This window comes from Gossypium raimondii, chromosome 11 (genome assembly GCF_025698545.1).
Source record: "Gossypium raimondii isolate GPD5lz chromosome 11, ASM2569854v1, whole genome shotgun sequence".
Taxonomy (NCBI): Eukaryota; Viridiplantae; Streptophyta; class Magnoliopsida; order Malvales; family Malvaceae; genus Gossypium; species Gossypium raimondii.
This window is the reverse complement of record NC_068575.1, coordinates 58,561,927-58,580,416: the sequence shown is the minus strand read 5'-3', so window position 1 is coordinate 58,580,416 and position 18,490 is coordinate 58,561,927. Positions and strand designations below refer to the sequence as shown.

Genomic DNA, 18,490 nt, shown 5'->3' with positions numbered 1-18,490 from the left:
TTTGACACTGTTAATCACATAACACAACAGATTGGACATCATGAAATTCCAATTGTTCTTTCCACGGTCAGTAAAATAAATTGCTTAACACAGACAGATGACATACAAACATAAAGCAAACTAACAGTAAATTAAAAACCACGCGCTGCAAGAAACACATTTGTTGTTCACTTGTTCAGTTTCTCAGTAACAACCTTTTTAATGTCATCAGCAATGGCGGATGCATCCATGGACACACCAAACAGTCCCCTCCTTGATAATCCACAGCAATACAAGTTCTTTTCTCCTTTCCAATGGTGTGGGAAGTCATTTTTAGGCATCCCGGTTTCATTCAGAACATGCTTAAAATCCTGCATATGAAAATGTGGTTATTAATGACAACTTGTAAATAATTTGCATTATCAAAAGAAGATTTCATCATATGAATAACTAATTATTAGGTTAATTTTACTACAAACTAATCACAAATGAATAAATATTAAATTGGTCACGCGAGCACAGAAAATCGATTATATATGAACACGTGACTTATAATAAATAGAAATCGACAAAAAAATTGTTCAACGGTTTCATATTAAATTGAAATCGACAAAAGAGTTAACTGTGAATTAACTAAAAATTTAACGATTTCATATTAAATAGAAATCGACAAAACATAGATTGATTAAGAATTTAACGGTTTCATTAAACTCAGGCTAAGTCAATCGAAAAAAATAGCACGATAGATAAAGTTGACCAAATTTAATAGCATTAGCCAAATTAACCCTCAGAAAAAAAAAATGGTTAGATGAGAATTCTTTAGTAATGGGTATGAATGTTTAGGGTTTAAAGTTGTTTTAATGGTTGAGATAGACAAAGTTCCACTATCTAATCTATAGTGAATTTTTTAGTTATGATTCTAAATGTTTGGTCTTTAGATTGTATCTATTCATTTGTTTTATACAGCAACAAGATTCGTATGTCATTCATGCCATCCGAAACTTGTTGCGTCGAGGTTGGGATATTAGTATTAGGCATGTGCATCAAGAATACAATAAGATGACTGATTGTTTAGCAAATGCTGCAGAAAAAATGGTTATTGGTCTGCATGAGGATATTACCGGTTTATTTTTTGCTAGATTAATTGCTATGTAATAGTTTTTACCTTCTTAATAAAAAAATAGAGTTTGGGACTTTTTTTTTTTTACCTTAAGCCAGTTATTAGCTACACTTCGATAGCCAGTTGCAAAAACAATCACATCGAATTCTCTTTCAGCACCATCTTCAAACAACACTTTCTTCCCATCAATACTTGATATCGCTGGAACAACCTACATAGCATCACAAAAAAAAAAAAAAAAAAACATGATTTAATAGTTAGAAATCATTTGAAGGGTTATATTTAGTTTCAATTAAGATTGTTATAATAAAGATATAAATTTTTTTTTACTTCCAAACATATTTAAGAACACTACAAAATTCCAAATGCTTTCCTTTCATCAATTCACAAATAGAATAAATCTCTTATATAACATGTTTATATAGAAAATTGACGTTGTCTTTCATTAAAAAGTGTTTAGTGATTTGAATTAATTAGTGCAAAATGAAATCAAACAAGGATTCTATATGGATTCACTGACCGCAACACAAATAAATGGTAAGAACAAAATAAGTGTTAAAAAAAGGAGAGCATTCAGCACAATTTAAGCCAAAATTTGTTCATAGTATTGTTGGGAATTTTGATTTAATTGACCTTAATCTCTTTAGACTTGATTTTGGCGACAGTTCCAACATCAATAACTGGAGCTCTCCCCGCTGTCGCTTTCAGATAAAAAGGACCTTTGGTTGGCCTACAGATCCCATACTTGGATAGATCGCCATATAATATTTTCGACATCAGTACGGCCATGATATCCACTATAAAAATCGGGAGATACTTGGAGAATATCATGCCTACCCTCACAATTTCTTTGCTCACCACATGAACCTGCAACCAAAAAAAAGCTAGATTTCAGTTTTTTTTTTTTCTCTTATTCAAGACAAAGTATAAGAAACTGAAGTATTGTGTCTCAATCCTTACAGGGTTTCTAATAACAATGGCAGTTTGAACTCCGTAATTTGATAGATCATAAGCTATCTCCATACCAGAATTACCACAACCAACGACCAAGACCTCCTTGTTTTCATACTTGGCACCCGATTTGTACTCACTGGAATGGAGGGTTTCACCGCTAAAGCTATCCAACCCCGGCAGCTCCGGGATGTATTTGCCACTGTTTTCGCCTGAAGCCACCACCAAGAACTCAGCAACATAAACTTCAACACCCCCTGTCAGTACATTCTTGGCCTCGATCCGCCATTTCCCATCAGCTTCATCGTAAGAAGCCGATTCAACATGTCGTTGATATTTAGGCTGGATGTTAAACGTCTTGACGTAGTCATCGAGATAGTCGACGAACATATCTTTGGGTATGTAAGTAGGGCTATCGGGTGAATGGGGTTTGAACGGCAAGGAACAAAATTCTTTGGCTAAATGGAGTTTCAACCGATCATAAGCTCTTTTCTTCCAAAGGGAAGCATAAATATCTTCTTTTTCAAGGATGATATGAGGGATGGAATGAACTGATAAGCATGCAGAAGTTGCAAGACCAGAAGGTCCAGCACCAACAATCAGTACCACAATTTCTTCCATTCTTTTTTTTTTTCTCTCTGGGTCGGTTTCTTTGGTGTTTGTAAGAAAAAAAAAACTCTCTTTGGAGTTCAAATAAAGAGTCTAAAATCTCTTCACTTTGTTAAATAAGGCTGTCACTGAAGAGGAACACTGAATACTGACAATGTAGGGTTCTTACAGTATTTAATGAGGATGGCAACAGAAATCTGCGTTTCGTTTCAATTTTTTACTTTTAATTGATTTTCCATTATAGCTGATTTTGTGTAAATCTTGTAGAAAGGATTTCAACGATAGTAACGTGATTTTGGCATTGTTATTTTCTGCATTTGTTTTTCTCTTCTTTTATTTTTATTGGGATAACAGGCGTTTTGGCTCATCAGCTTTTAACATTTTTTATAATTTTATATTCTGGAATTACATTCTCATGTTTACCTGAGTTCAGTGGCGAAATTAGGGGCAGCTGCCACCCCTAAAATTTTTAAAATTTCATATGAATTTTAAAATAGTAAAAGTAAAATTATACTTTAATTCCCTTAAAAAGTATAAAAATTTAATTTAATCCTTTAAAATTTATAAAAGTAAAGTCTATTAAAATGATAAAATTATATTCTTTTTCTATCGTAAAAATTACAATTCAATTTTGACTCTAAAAGATTTTCTAATTTCACCCTGAATTACTAGCATGATAGTATTAACTGTGTCAAAATTTAGTGATAAAGAGAGAATTGCAATGCCACCTATATTATATTTGACTAATGTGACATTCTTTTACTATTTTACCCATTATTTTAATGATTTAATTCATTATACTTAAACCAAAATGATGTAACAATAAAAAAGCTAATGAATTAAAAATTCTCTAATTCTTTGATATATTCTTTTAGTAACATCTCCAAAAATTAAAATTTAGTTTATTAGATTATGCATTTATTTAACAAAATAAAACACTATAAGCCTTTTTAGTAAAAAATTAAAATAAATAAATTTTTAAAAATAATTTAGTAAAATGAGTTTTAAATAATTTTATATTTTTATCAATCAAATTACATTTTAACCAAATTAACTAACAAGGTAATATAAATATGGAGTAATATGAATAAACCCACTTAGTTGAATTGGCAAGTATGAATAAATTTATTTATAAATTTGTAACCTTATATAGATATTGATGTGTTTTGAATTAAGTTCTCATTTCTCAACTTTATAAAAATAAAACCAGTAAGAAAATGGAAACATATATAAATAACATATCAATAAAAAATTTCTTCCTTCTATTTGAATTTTAACTATGCGAAATACAAAAGATTTTATTAAACATTGAATCGGACAAGATCAACGTGGTTCGACAAGTGAAGAATATTTTGAATATGCCGATTCATATTAACATCTAATGTATATGAATCGTTTTTCTTTTTTTTCTAAATTTCTTCATAAACATGAGTACATTCGCATATTCTTTTAGTATTATCAAGTTTTCATATAAGTATTAAATGATAAAATATCAAATTCAAATTAATATAAACTTATTTAATTTGTTTTGTAATTTGTACCTGTCATAGAAATAATTAGTACAAATAATTAATATCTTATAAGTAAAATTGTACTTGGCGTGACTCAAATGGATACTTTAGCTCATAATTTACATATTTTTTTATTTCGCTCGGTGCATGAATACCTCAAAAATTTTGGTATAATTATATTTGAGTAATTAATATTGTGTAAAATTTATACTTTATATTAGATTAACACTCTAAAGATGGATATAATGCATAAAAGAAAAAGTAATACTGGTGTGGGCCTAATGCAAAATATAAAATTAAATACAACTAATTGTACGTAAATACCAAAATTGGTAACTTTTTGTTTTAATGAATGTTCCATATTTGGCCTTTTATTACCAAATTATAAATAATTACCAAATCACATTCTAATTGGGGGTAGGTAGGCAAACTTTTCTTTGACTTCCTTTGACCAAACCAGCAACTGACAAGGTAGCTTAAACCATGGTTTACGGTTAGATTTATACCAGAGTCAAGCAGAATTATCCACCTGACTCGACCAAAATTACCTTGGATAAAGTGATTTTAGTTCAAAACATGCCCACCAATTAAAATTTTAATAACACTGTCCACTATAAAAAAAAATAAACCACAAAATATCATTTTATTAAGTTTAAGAAGTAGTTGTTTTATTAAATTTTATTTTATAGTTTTTTTTAAATTAATAAAATTATGCTTATCATAAATCTGAAACATATGTGTTAAGCGGTTGATTCGGTTTTAAAATCAGATAAAATCGAGTTTGATTGCTAATGGAGCTTTGACGTTCTTGGTTAAAGCAAAAATATTAGGTTTTTGAGTATCTAGTTTCAAATCTTATTATGTACAATTATGATTTGAGAGTTTCCAATCCCACTACATGCATTTGCTATGTTTAAGTTTTGTCCACTTTTTCGTCCCTTATATATTTATTTTGTATTTGTAATGGTAAAGCTTTCAAAAATAAAAAATTCAAGTTAGACCGTATTATTAAATTGGGTCAATTTTACTTATCAGATGAGTGTGTAATATATTTTTTTTTCTTTTTTGGTCTTGAGAATTTGAAATAGATTTGTTTATTTAATTTGTAGCTTATACTAATGTCTAAATCCAGGTGCACCATAAGTGCCAAAAAGGAGCGGGAGAGAAACGTTACGATTGCCTGAAAGCTTTGGTGTAACGCATGAATGGCAATTTCCCATTGCCAAATGCCAAAGAAACAAAGCTAAAACCTAAGAAGCACCGCCATTTATATGCTTTGCTTTGCACACCATTTCCTTAATTTATTCATTTCATCTTTATCCACAAATTCAAATATTCTTATCTCATTATTTATAATATATAAGTTTGTGTTTACATGTTTTATGCTTCATTGCTTTATCCGTAAATTGCATTGATATAATTAATAGTTTAACAAGTATATGGAATAATTTTAGGAATACCAATTTCAATTTAGATGATGAAGAAATTGATCAAGGGCCAATAATAAAGAGTATATATGTTAAATATTATAGATCTGAAAGCAATTAGATAAAATACATATGATGTTTATTTGCTCTTCTTACTTTTATTAGTAATTGTATCATTAAACGTATTGCATACAATAATTTAATATTAATTCTTTTTACTTCTTCAGATTTTTTGAAGAATTATTAGTAATTAATATTTTAAAGGAAATTTAAATTATGCAATATATACAATATGATGAATTACGTGTAATTACACTCAATCAACAAATGCATCTTAAAAAATTACATTTTATTATAATGATAAAAGGGTGGATTAATAATTCCAAAAATTAATTAAATTATTATTCTTTTTAAATAACTGTTATAAAAAGTCAGCAAAGCCCTAGAGCTATGCTTAAATTATTATTTTTAAGGAAGTTTAAGCAGCCTCGTATGTAGTTTCTTTTCCATGGGCAGGAAGATGTTTAGTGCAATAATTGAGTGATATACGGACTTCTTAAAGCATGCTCGAAAAACCAATATCCAACTTTAAAACTAGCTAAAGACTGCCTAAAAAGTCTTGAAATATCTTAATTTTGAAACCTCAAGCTGAGTTTGTGAACATGCCTCATGTCAGATCAGAAGGATTGAAATTTGACATATGCCACTCTCCTCAAGCAAGTTCATTACTAACAAAATAAAATATTTATATTCATTCATTCATGTACTACAAAATTTCTATCAGAACGAGAACAATGATTGGAAGCTATACTCGGAAAACCTCAAGCCGAGTTCCGTTCGAATGCACTGGGAACACCTCCAAATCATATTAGGACACTCGTGCAGACCTTCCTCGCATACATGGCCACCAATACTCTCGTGTCTACCGCTGCCACTCTTGGGTCTCACACGCTGGCCATGACACAAGCACACCGTAGATAGTGCAGAGGGGGAAGAAGAGCAATGTAAACAATTAACTATTCAACCGCCAAGGCTGAGTTACATGTTGCCCTTCTCTCTATAACAGGTATCAGGTTGAAGAAATCCTCTTAACTATACATCACCACTCCAAACTCAAAAGGCACAACCAGGATGCATGGCACAAGCACTCTGTATTAACACCACACACCTCCGCAAATGCATAAAACAATAGTCAGCAAGGCTAATTTAGGGGGATTTCCAATCAAATTGAAGGTTACTAAACCCATTCACGGCTCCAAGCCCATTCAGTAATCTGTTTGCTAATTCTTGTTGCTGATGGTTCATAGCATCTTGAGGCATCAATGGCATGCTCACCCTTCCAGTGTAATTCATAGAGTTGTTCCCCATGGTAGATCTCATAGCAGTTGGATTGGGAGAAAGACCCATCCCACCATTCATATTCCCAAATCCTCCTCCACTTCCAATGCCTGAATTGTTGTTAACAAACCCATTCCCCATCAAGCAGCTGCCGCTCACCTGTGGAAGCCCATTGTTGTTATTCAAGTTATTCTCCATAGAGCTAACACTGACCATGCTACCAGTCTCACTGAACTGTGATGAAATCATCATTTCTTGAATGATTTTCTCGACAGAGCTCTGAGATTCATTTGGGTCAACCTCACTTGTCTGAGATGACTGCTGTGGTGGAATCTGTGCAGATGGATTCGCTGAATTGACACTCTTTGCTGTAGTTGAAGTACCCAAGGCATTATGAGAACTTTGGGGAGGGAGACTAGACGAGGATGGCATTGGAGAAGAGAATGGTGAAGAAGGATTGGGCTGAGTTAGTGGCAAAGAAGTAGAGGACCCTGCTGATGGGATTGGAACCGGAGTTCCGGCATAGGGACTGTTTGGATTGTTCATCTGGTTTTCAATCCTCGAATTCATGGAATTCTGTCGAAGAAGCCCCACAATGGTGGAAGCAGATGAAGTGGATTTTGCACCCTGGGAGTTGTTCACACTGGCAACAGCATTGCTTGTATAAGGCTGCAGAACAGTTGATTGTATTGAATGAGGATCATTATTTGTATTTTCTCCAGTAACATGCTGTTGCTTCTCAATTTGTGGAGCTGAACTATGCTGTGCAGATGATGGGGAACTCCTTGTCGGGAACTTGGCCAGACTTTCTGAAAATGAATAAAGAAAAATTACCAATGTCTCGAGGCAAAAAGAGAAAAGAGACAAGATCAATGATAATGCTACTTGCGACATTTCAAGCTTTCCAGGATAAATTTGATTCCTTAACATATTATAAGTTAAAGGCAACCTTCTTGAACACTATAAAGCTATGTTACTCGAACAGTATGGTTAGATTTTTCTAAGTTTCTCCATGAATTTGGAGGATCCTTAGAGGTCATATCTTCATATCCATGTGTCAAAGATAAGTGTTGGACCCAGGTGGGGTTCATTTCGTGCCTCCATTTACAGAGGGTCTTTGGGATTTTTGCAGGGGGATGACAACCAGAGATAATGTCTTCCCAGGTCTCTTGCTGCACTACCTAATTATTAGGGCTCAGATAGGCCAGGAAGATGGATAGCATCAGCACACCGCCAATTGATCAAAGAGAATGCTTTTCTTAATAAGCAGTGAACATTAATAATGATCATAAATGTTGAAAGATCAAAATTTATGAACCATACCTATTGGCCCCATCCTTGTCTCACGGCTATAATCAATCAAATCCTTCATGCTATTAACGACCTCTGATATCTGCAATTGGAGAATACCAGTCAGATAATGTATGTATAACATAAATTTCCTCTTAAGCTGAGCTGCAAATCAGCTATCCAGCCATCAACTATTTGTGCTTCATGTAAGATGACATGAGAACCGAGAAAACACCAGCCACAGAAGGTAAATTTGTGGACTAAGATTGAAGTACGATAACAAGAAAGAATAATAATCTTGTCTAAAATCTCATAGAACAGTAACGGCCTTATGGACGATCACCCATGTAAGAATTTGTTTGTTGGAGGGGGTTTTAAAGATGATAAATTAGTATATAATGATAAATGATCATTGCAACATAGCATGTGTATATATAAAGATTTTTGCAGCTAAACATTTCCATTGATTGAAAGGCCTATAAATCCCATCCAATTTAAACCCCATTATAGTAAGACTCATTTTTTTTAGTAATTTGTTTTTCAATTATGTCCCTATAAATGACAAGAAATGACTAATAAACATCACCAACAATATACACATATATATGTAATGATTAAGGTTTAAGCATGCACTTAGTCCCATTATTGATTCCATCCCTATACTCCACACTTTGTTCAGATCATTCCCTGCACATAAATAAATGAAAAACACATTGTTGTACTCTCAAACTTGTGGATTCCAGCAAAATTACTCATACAGACCACTCTGCTTCTATGTACAACTAAGGGTACTGATTACCAGTACTACCACAGGCCTTTTTAGAACTTATGAACTTTTTTTATGCCATTTATTTTCCAAAATCCTAGAATTCAAGCCAAGTGACCACAAAGGGCCATTCTACTACGTTAAATGTTCAGTCCCCTCTTGTTCCATGTTATAGAATTTCGTACAATCAAGTAAAATCACCAACCCCATGAATCTCAAACCACTAAGTCTCTCTATCTTTTAAAAACTAGTTACCTGTCTCTAAAACAGGACAGAAAGAGGTATCAAAGCTTGATTCAGTTGTCACATTTACTCATTGAATTATTTAGATCTTGTTTAACTACCAGCTTTGGATTAAATAACAAAAACAAAACGTACAGAAGATAAAGATAGCAATAATACAACAAAAAGAGAAGACAAAAGACCACAATATTTCTAGACATAAAAGAATTTTATTTAAAAAAATAGAGAAAAGAAAGAACAATAATACGTTACTTTGTGCATTTTGATCTTTCACATGTTAATGTCATACAATACCATGTGACAGGCTTTGCCATAAAAAAAAGTAAATAAATTATATGGCAAAACTTGTCCTAAATTTGAACTAAAATCATTAGAGTAGCATGTAGTTTGAACTAAATTTTATTTAATTCATAATGATCGGAAATAATATTTAAGTGTCTAGTACCTGAAGGCACCGCACATATCTCTTTGTGTACCCTAAATCATTAACTAAAGGGACATCCAAGGCTTTTGCCAATTGACGAGCAGATGCAACAAACCTGCAAGAATCACATGTTACTGGCAAACAAACTAAGGTGAAACCAAATAGTATGCATATGTACAAAAGGTCATGCATGAAATATGTGAACAAGGTAAAGACGAAATGGTCTTTTAGCAAGAACACCACTTCTACATCAACATCAGTTGGATGCTTCAGTACACCACTTTACATGCCATTCAGTAACACATCAGAGGAAAATTCCAAACATGTTTGCATCACCTACATTCAACCCTACCAAGTCTTTTAAAAAGTTCCAAAAAGTTTACTTATTTTTTTTAGCCTACTTGATCTAAGGTTATACCCTTGAAAGATCCAAAGATGTGACTCCAGTCATTTCTCATCAATTCCCCAACATCATCCTTTACATACCTTTAATCCATCCTAATTGAACCAAATCGCCTATGGGAGCATGGGAACATCCAGGTCTTCGTTGCACGAGTAAAGCATTTATGTTATCTTCTTTTAATTCACTTTATTTCACGCTACCCACCCATTCTTGTGGATATTTAGCTTTTCTTAAATGAAATTCCTATTTCTCCATTCCAGCTAGACCCATCTTATGGATGTTTTATCCTCTAACTACCCTACAGAAACCAATAACATAGAGCATTATATGGCCTTATCAATGCATCATACTTAAACTTCAAACTGGCAGGCATCTGTATAGTATTTCTCCATTTCACAGATGACACCTTATACCCTCAATACTTAGTACTACCAAAAAGATTTGCAATAAAGAATTCCTGATTTTCAATTCAGAACCAGTCTAGGAAGCATGAATAGGCACAGCCCCCATTCCTCAGGCATGCCTCATAACAGTTGCAAATAAATAATTAACATATTACAGAGACTGCTCTAATAAGAGTATAAAACTCACATGTTACAGTTAGTCTGTAAGTCCGGTGCAGATAAGTTGGATGATGAATTCTGTGCAGATGCTTGGTACTTCTGTGCAGCAGCTCCAAGTTGACTTACCTGGAATTTATTTTAATTAGTTATCCTAGTCTAGGAAAATGCAGCTTTACTCCAACACATATCAGGTAAAGGCTTCATTGAATCTATAAAAGAATGCTCTTCAGAGTATAAGGCAAAGAAATCACAGAAAGACCAGAGGGGAAAAATTAAATGACATGCTCAAGTTCTCTCCAAACATATACTCCGCGCTAAAGAAGGAAACAGAGAATTTTCCTTTTCAGGAGCCAGAGTGGAGAAAGGAGAGAGGAAGGGTGATTCTTAAACATCTTCCTTCACCTTCTACTACTTGTATCCCTGTTTCTAAAATCTATGTTCTTTTAGAGTGAAGACGAGAGGAACTTGTTCAGCAATAAATTATGGTTTTTAATGTGCCAGCACGATAGTAAGGAAAAATAAAGTCAAGTTAACTTACATTCATAAATACTCCATGAAAGGATGCTGCAAGACTACTACTTAAGTACATAAATCTACATCTGACATATAAAGCATCCTTTTGTATACCTGAGGTATTATCAATCTCCGAGGGATAAGCTCCTCATGACGCCGTGCACAAAACTCCCAAGAGCAAATCTAGAATGTATAAACAAGATAAGAAAAAACAAAATGTCAACCAAACAGATGTTCCTGCAGTTATGCTTACTTTAGCACATGGAATTTAACATCTCCAAACCTTTAGATCTGGAGAGAAAACAATACGAAGTTGACCATCCCGAACTACACGAAGATGCTCGAAAACACTCTCCTGTATTGCTTTTGCATAATCGAGGACAATTTGATCATTTCCATTAAGATATTCACGCGGCATATCAACATAAAGAAGCTCCTCCAAAGTGCCACTGTCATATTTGATTTTAAATAATCTGGGCAGAACCTCAACAGTTGTCTCTGAAAGTGCAAACAGAGTGTGTTAGAAAAGCAAGAATTTGACATTTACTCTCTCTTCATGTGTAAATTTGTGCAACCTGGGACATGTTATATTAAAACCTTTTCCCCACGTAGTCACAAGTTGTATTCTTCAGCAAAGAAGACAAATGAAATTCTACTTAGATTTCAGCTGCTTAGAAATTAAAGATAGATATTTGATTCCTTCAGTATAAACCAGTTATTTCATTGATAGCCAAACTACTCATTAAAAAGAGATAAACTTTTGCACCATGGATGAAAATAACATATTCTACAAGCTTTATAACATTCAGTTTCCTGTTGGAAGCAACTTCAAGGAGTCAAAGAAAATAGACTTACTACCTTACAATCACCGATCATTTTACTTTGAATAGTACTACCGATCTACTCCTTCCTTTTATATTCTTAAAACTTTTACATAAGGGGGATAGAAAAGTTAAAGAAGCAAAGCAATATTGCATTACCTACAACTGATTCATAGTATAAGAACGCTTCATGGCAGTTCAAGTGCACTCAAAGTAAAAGAAATCTATTAATCCACCTGAGAGTGATCTGATAGGGAAGCCTAGTGTCTCTGATGCATTAAGACTCAGACAAAGAGCAGAGATTGAAGATGCAACTTATCCTGAATTTGTGCTCTAAATGAAGCCTATGCACCTAAATATGATGCATATCCAAAGAGACAATCACTAGGAAGGTAGCATGCACCAGTTCATTTGGTAAAGTGTCTTCTTTCATGCAAAGCAGGCCCGGATATTGAATAAAGCAGGTATCAGAAGTATATGTCAAAGGATTGCATTCAGATGCAAATTCTTTATGTATAAGCAGGAGATGTGAGCTTTGCCACTAATTGTTTGCCAAAGGACAGAAAACAAACAGACATTGAATCATAATAATTTCCAAGATTTTCCTACTATCAATAGATGCAGAACTAGATAAAACATTAATTAGGAAGCAAGGACCATTTACATAAAATATAGAATACATTCTTCACTTAATGGCAAGATGTACATAGCTCCATACTTAACATGACAAAATACAATCAGCTACAAAAGCAGGAATGATTAAATTACCATAAAATATCAAGTTGAAGAGGTAAAAGACATAACATACCAAAACCACGACCTGGTTTGCGATTGCATATTTCACAGTGCCATATATCCTGCAAAATCTGCAATTAAATTTCTAATATTTCCTCACAGTGGCAACACATCAAATCTTAGACTTTGCAGAGCATTCTAGAATGTAGGAACTAGAAAGTATCATTTTATTTGGCCAAAAATCCAATGAGATAAAAAAAAATATTGGCAAACAAGATCCTAGAAAACTCCTCTGTCAGTCTGCAAGATACTACTAAATTTTCTACAATAAAATTCAGCTTTCTCCAAGCATATAAATTCAAATCTTACTTAACATCTATAAGAAAATTAGCATCACATCCCAACCCAACCTTCTAAAACTGTCAGCTTGAGATCATATAAAGCAGTCCAAGAATCATATAAATTTTAGCACTAGACCTACGTATCTCACAAGGAGAACCAAATTCTTTGTACTTATCCTTGAATAAGGTCAGGGCTATAATGGAAGGTGCAGCACCTTATCTGATAGTTTTCTTCTTCTTTTTTCTGAGTCTCACTCCTCTCTAGAATAGCATAAGCTGTTGACATTTTGCACCTCAAACATACAAACAGTGTTCCTCGAAGACATCATTTACAAAGCTAGAATTCCCAGGAGGGAGTGTGCCAACCACTGCCCCTCTCTCTTTCCTCTCACTAGGGACACTAAAGTGCAAGTCAATTTTTTTAAACAACATACCTGAGGAAAAACACCATTAGTCTGCCGACTATTTCCATATAACGAAACACACCACCTTTTCTTTGAATTAGGAGCAAAATATTCGGCAACAAATTTTCGCCAGAATTCAATATTGTTATCCTATATCAACAACATGTGTTACTACCAAGGAAAACAGCAAAACCACCAGAAGAACAATTAATCCCACAAGTGAAATTATCTTACATTAGGCCTACACTGTTGCTGATATATGTATTGAGTCAAACGCCGAGCACAAGTGCCAGGTTCATAAGCTGGTCTAACAGCAGATCTTATAGGCAAATTCTGCTGCAGAAACTGTGGCTGTAGTTGAGGCCTTTGTTGAGGAAGTGATTTCAACAATTGGTGGTGATATTGCATCTGCAATATACGCTGTTGTTGCAAAAGATTCATCTGTGCAAGAGCAGCTTGAGAAGACTGCCTGGACAATTGGAGGAACTGCTGCTGCTGCTGCTGCTGTTGCTGTTGTTGTTGCTGTTGCTGCTGCTGCTGCAAAAGCATTGCCTGATCAGACTGTTGACGTTCCAACTTTACAGGTCCTACGCCTCTTCCAGCTTGGTTCTGTTGAGGCTCTAGCTTCACTGGTCCAAGATTCCGGAATGACTGCAACTGTTGCTGGGGACCAACCTGATCATTTATAGTCTGAGGTTCCAACTTGACAGCACTTTTGCCCCCAAATTCTCCTCGGGTTGATTGAAATTGCTGAAGTGATTGACTCTGTGAAAGAGGGAACTGCTGCATTGACTGCTGACCCTGATGAAACTTTTGCGGCTCAAATTGTCTAACTTGAGATTGCTGTTGATCTAACATTTCAGGGTTTCCAGCATAGTTTGCAATTTGCTGATTTGGAATTTGGCCTGATGACCCAAAATTTGCAATATTTGATGGTGTGAACGATGAAGGAGGTGCATTAAAACCAATCTCATTTGCTACAGCAGTGAGAGGATCAGACTCAGCAGTGGCATTAAAACCTCTCTGTTGCAAACCACTAGCACCAGAGAGATCAGAGTTAGAACCCCCATTTCCGAAAGTCTGATTGTGAAGTGATGAAACGTTTGCTGTGCTACCTAGCAAATTCATGTTATACTGCACTCTTGGTGAGACAAGTGATGAAAATGTAGCTTGTTGAGGCATTGAACCACCTTGAGATCCCAAAATAGCAGAATTCGATCGCATAAGTGCCGGAGAACCAGATTGAGCGCCACCAATTGAATTTCCAGGCCTAGAAGGTACCATTTCCCAAGAATTACTGCAACTGCTCAAAAAATTCACCAAAAAGAACTACTACATCTCGAATTCACCATACACAGATATCCTGTTGAGCCTCCCTGGGCACCTTGACAAAGAAAGGCCATAATTATATTCAACCAAGAAGCAAAACCGGGCCATACTTAGAACTAGATACTCCAGCTTGTCAACATCTCAAAAGAGAAGTCACAACAGCTTCCATTTGTGACTACTAAAACCTGAAACATAGAAAATAAAGCATTAATTGCAGGCAAGAAGATAGACCTCTATTAAAAAAAAATTTAGAACCAGTTCACAAATAAGAATTTCACTGAGAAGCTGAAACCATTTAGTGAAAATTCTAATTAGATTAGAACAATTAAACCATAGAACACAAAATCACAAAACCAAAGCCAAAACCCACCATCAAATGAGTCGACTCAGTTTCGCACAAATTTATGGTTTAAGCTAACGTAATTCTATAAAAAGAGAATGAAAGTAACATGTACTAAGTGAAAATATGAAATGAAAGAAAAAGCAAATTCAAAACCAAAATATATGAAGCCTTTTGTAATCTAAATATGGTTGCAAACAAACTAAAGGAAAAAGAAAGAAAATCCATGGATTTAAGGCTAAAATTACAATATAAATGTCTCTTAAATTTGAACCCTTTTTTCTCGTTCTGAAATAAAAAGAAGATAGCAACACCAACACCCACAAAAAAAGAAAAGAAAGTAGAAGTATATAAAATGAAGCTGGATAACAATGAAAACCCACATATTAAGAAAACACGCGGACACACACACACACACAAAAATTCACAAACAAATTGAAAACCCAAAGACTGAGAAGAGAAAAGATAGAAGGAAAGTGAAGTACTCTTTGTTCTTCACTCAAACAAAGAAAATCCACTGGCAAAAAGAAAAGGGAGAGAGAACTTACAATGTGAAGTGGCACTGTTACTGAGAGGTAAAAGAAATTTTTTTATCATTGCCTATCCACAAAAAAGAAAAAACCCAAAAAGAAACCAAACACAACTTCAAACAAAGCCGAATATAATATCTGGGGGAAAAAAATATTTTGTTTTTAAAAGTTCTTTCCCATTGTATTCGGAAGGAAAATGCGACATTAAAAATATTATCGTCATCGTATTTCAGTACAATCTTTTATTTAATTTTCAATAGTATTTTATGTTTTCCTTTGTTGGGTATTTTATTGCAGTCTCTGCTCTTTCTATGCCTTTTCGTTTCACTGTTTTGCTTCGTTTATTTAGAATGAAGAGTATTGAGGTTATACGTGTGTTCTTCCGGACGTCAAAATCCCTTCGAATTGGATTTATTTTTTGCTTTTTAGGATTTTTCTTATTTTTATAATCGGGTAAATTACACCAAGGTCACTTAATTATTAGTAACTTTATATTTTAGTCACTTAATTTTAAAAAGTTACAAGTTGATCATTGAACTATTAATAAATTTACAAGTTTAAACTTTAATCACTCAATCTTTGCACCATTACTCCCTAACTCGATAATCCAAACAATACTAACAACTCAAGCTCCAAACTTTAGCAAAGCCATTATCAACCCATTCTCAAATCAAATTAACTAAGCAAGTTCTCCTTTCAGTCAAAATCATAACTGAATAAAATTAATGATCAAATCATTCGCATACCCTTGTCTCGAACCAACAACCAAATATCACCATAAACAAATATGCTGGAAACAAATAAACGAGGGAAGCAAGTTTCACGTTTCAACAAGCATAAGAACAAAAAAACTCAAAATATTAAAAAATTCAATTAGGAGTTACTTGAAGAGTTCCATGCAATGATGGTTGAATCCAAACAATTACTATTTTTAACCTCACCACCCGTCCGAAGGAACACATAATTCATGGCTTTGTTATTGTCATCACCGAGAGCCATGCAGAACAAACGAAATGAACAAAGAAATGGACTCAAACAAGGAAAGACAGACGGACTTTTGGACTAAATCCAAAAACAAAAATGGTTATAAATAGGAGCAAAAAGTTTCGAAAAGAAAAAACCCAAGACTTCTACCATGAGCTCATGTAAATATTGATAAATCGTTAAATATTTTAATAAAAAAATTCTAAGCTTGTTTTTAGTGAAATTCATATTTGAAGTTTTCAAAATCCGAATTTCTCCTTTCCCATTTAACCATTAGAGGACATGCTTAACTCGAATTCAGAATATAACAATATAACATAGCACATGCCATGTTTAGATGAAATAAAGGGTTGATTAATATATGTATTTCGGTAATTTCATATCCAAATGCATTCATTTGAAGTGGTGGATCATCTTCAGATCATTCATTCACCTTCAATATAATTCATAATACACTTGAAACATCTCACTTTTTAAGATTCTTGTATTAGGATTAACGATATAATTTTTCGAGAGTCAAAATTAAATAAAATTTCACAATTTTTAGAGGGCTTAAACTATTAATGTATCGGTATTGAAGAGTCGAAAAGTAATCTTATCACCATACTAACTTAAAATTATATTTAAATTTTTGATGGATAAAACGAAATTTATCATTTTAAAGAGGACCAAGTACATGATTAATCAAAGTACCACTATTCATATAAGATGATTTGGTATCGCAAATCAAAAATTATTTTATACAATTGTCATGTTATTTAAAAATAAATAATTTTGTAGATAACTTTTACATATTTCCATAATCAATTTAATAAATTCAAAAGGTAAAACGGTTTAAAAATGTTATTTTAACATTGTCTTTGAGAAAATTTTAGTTAATATTTTTGAAAAACATACTACAATTTTTATTAAAATTTTATAGAAATTTAAAACTATTAACATGGTGTTTTCAAATTATTTAAAATTATTTATATTTATATTTTTTCCAATAAAATAGTTTTTAAACTAATTTAAATTTAAAATCCTATATAAAATGTATTTAAAATATTATACAAAGAATTATGTTTAAAATAAAATTTAAGTAGTTTAATAAATAATCATTTTGAATTCTTTTAAAAATTTAAACCAATATTCATTTAAAATATCACAATAAAATTACAAAATAATTAAATTATACATATAATATCCTCGAACTATCATCACTTGCTTATAATCGGCATGCATTCACGCTACATATACCATCTAATTTCCTATTTTATATTATTTCTACTTATATTGTAATTTACCACACTCGTAAGATGAAAATAATATTTAAAATATGATTTCTATATTTTGAAAAGTAATATATTGCGATAACTTTTTAATGATGCTAAGTTACGTGGAATATAATGGGTAACTTAATCAAGAGTTTGATTGCTAAGTGGGTAGTTTTCAAAAGTAATTCACCAGTTATTTATGATTCTTTTCTAATTATTTAATGAGTAATTTTTGTCGTCATTCATACGTAATTTTGATATTTTTATATTGAATCTTAAACCTTAAATCTTAGAACCCAAACTCTAAACCATAAACTTTGAACATTGAACATTAAATCCCAAATATTGAATTCTAAACATCGAATCTTGAACCATATAACCCTAAATATTGAACCCTAAACCTAGGGATACAGGGTTTGGGTTTCAGGTTCAGGGGCTAAGTTTAAGTTTTAGGTTTAAGATTCAAGATTCGGGATTTAGGATTCTGAGTTTGGGGTAAAAAATTACCAAAATTTCGTGACATGAAAAAAATTATAAAAATATCATTAAATAATTGAAAAGGAACCGTATATAATGTGATGGGAAGGGTTCATAAAATAATTTATCGGCTTTG

The 18,490-nt window shown here is 33.0% G+C and overlaps 2 protein-coding genes across 6 annotated transcripts; both read right to left on the bottom strand.

Moving 5' to 3' along the window:
• Positions 1-2,712, bottom strand: LOC105801437 (probable indole-3-pyruvate monooxygenase YUCCA10). The gene is made up of 4 exons (XM_012632740.2): positions 2,060-2,712; positions 1,733-1,966; positions 1,188-1,310; positions 1-350 (listed from the first exon to the last, which is right to left on the bottom strand). The coding sequence occupies exons 1-4, from the start codon at positions 2,669-2,671 to the stop codon at positions 168-170; spliced, it is 1,152 nt and encodes a 383-aa protein (XP_012488194.1). The 5' UTR covers positions 2,672-2,712; the 3' UTR covers positions 1-167.
• A 3,491-nt stretch (positions 2,713-6,203) lies between these two features.
• On the bottom strand, positions 6,204-15,972 carry LOC105802329 (transcriptional corepressor SEUSS). 5 transcript variants are annotated; one of them, XM_012633904.2, is made up of 10 exons: positions 15,593-15,972; positions 13,673-14,952; positions 13,469-13,588; positions 12,767-12,824; positions 11,421-11,635; positions 11,252-11,320; positions 10,653-10,750; positions 9,680-9,773; positions 8,259-8,328; positions 6,204-7,744 (listed from the first exon to the last, which is right to left on the bottom strand). In XM_012633904.2, the coding sequence occupies exons 2-10, from the start codon at positions 14,720-14,722 to the stop codon at positions 6,804-6,806; spliced, it is 2,715 nt and encodes a 904-aa protein (XP_012489358.1). In that variant the 5' UTR covers positions 14,723-14,952; positions 15,593-15,972; the 3' UTR covers positions 6,204-6,803. The 5 variants fall into 5 exon arrangements, with proteins under 5 accessions (XP_012489358.1, XP_012489357.1, XP_012489360.1 ...); XM_012633903.2 differs by having other exon boundaries at positions 15,656-15,972; XM_012633906.2 differs by having other exon boundaries at positions 12,767-12,815; positions 15,656-15,972.
• Positions 15,973-18,490: the final 2,518 nt, after the last annotated feature.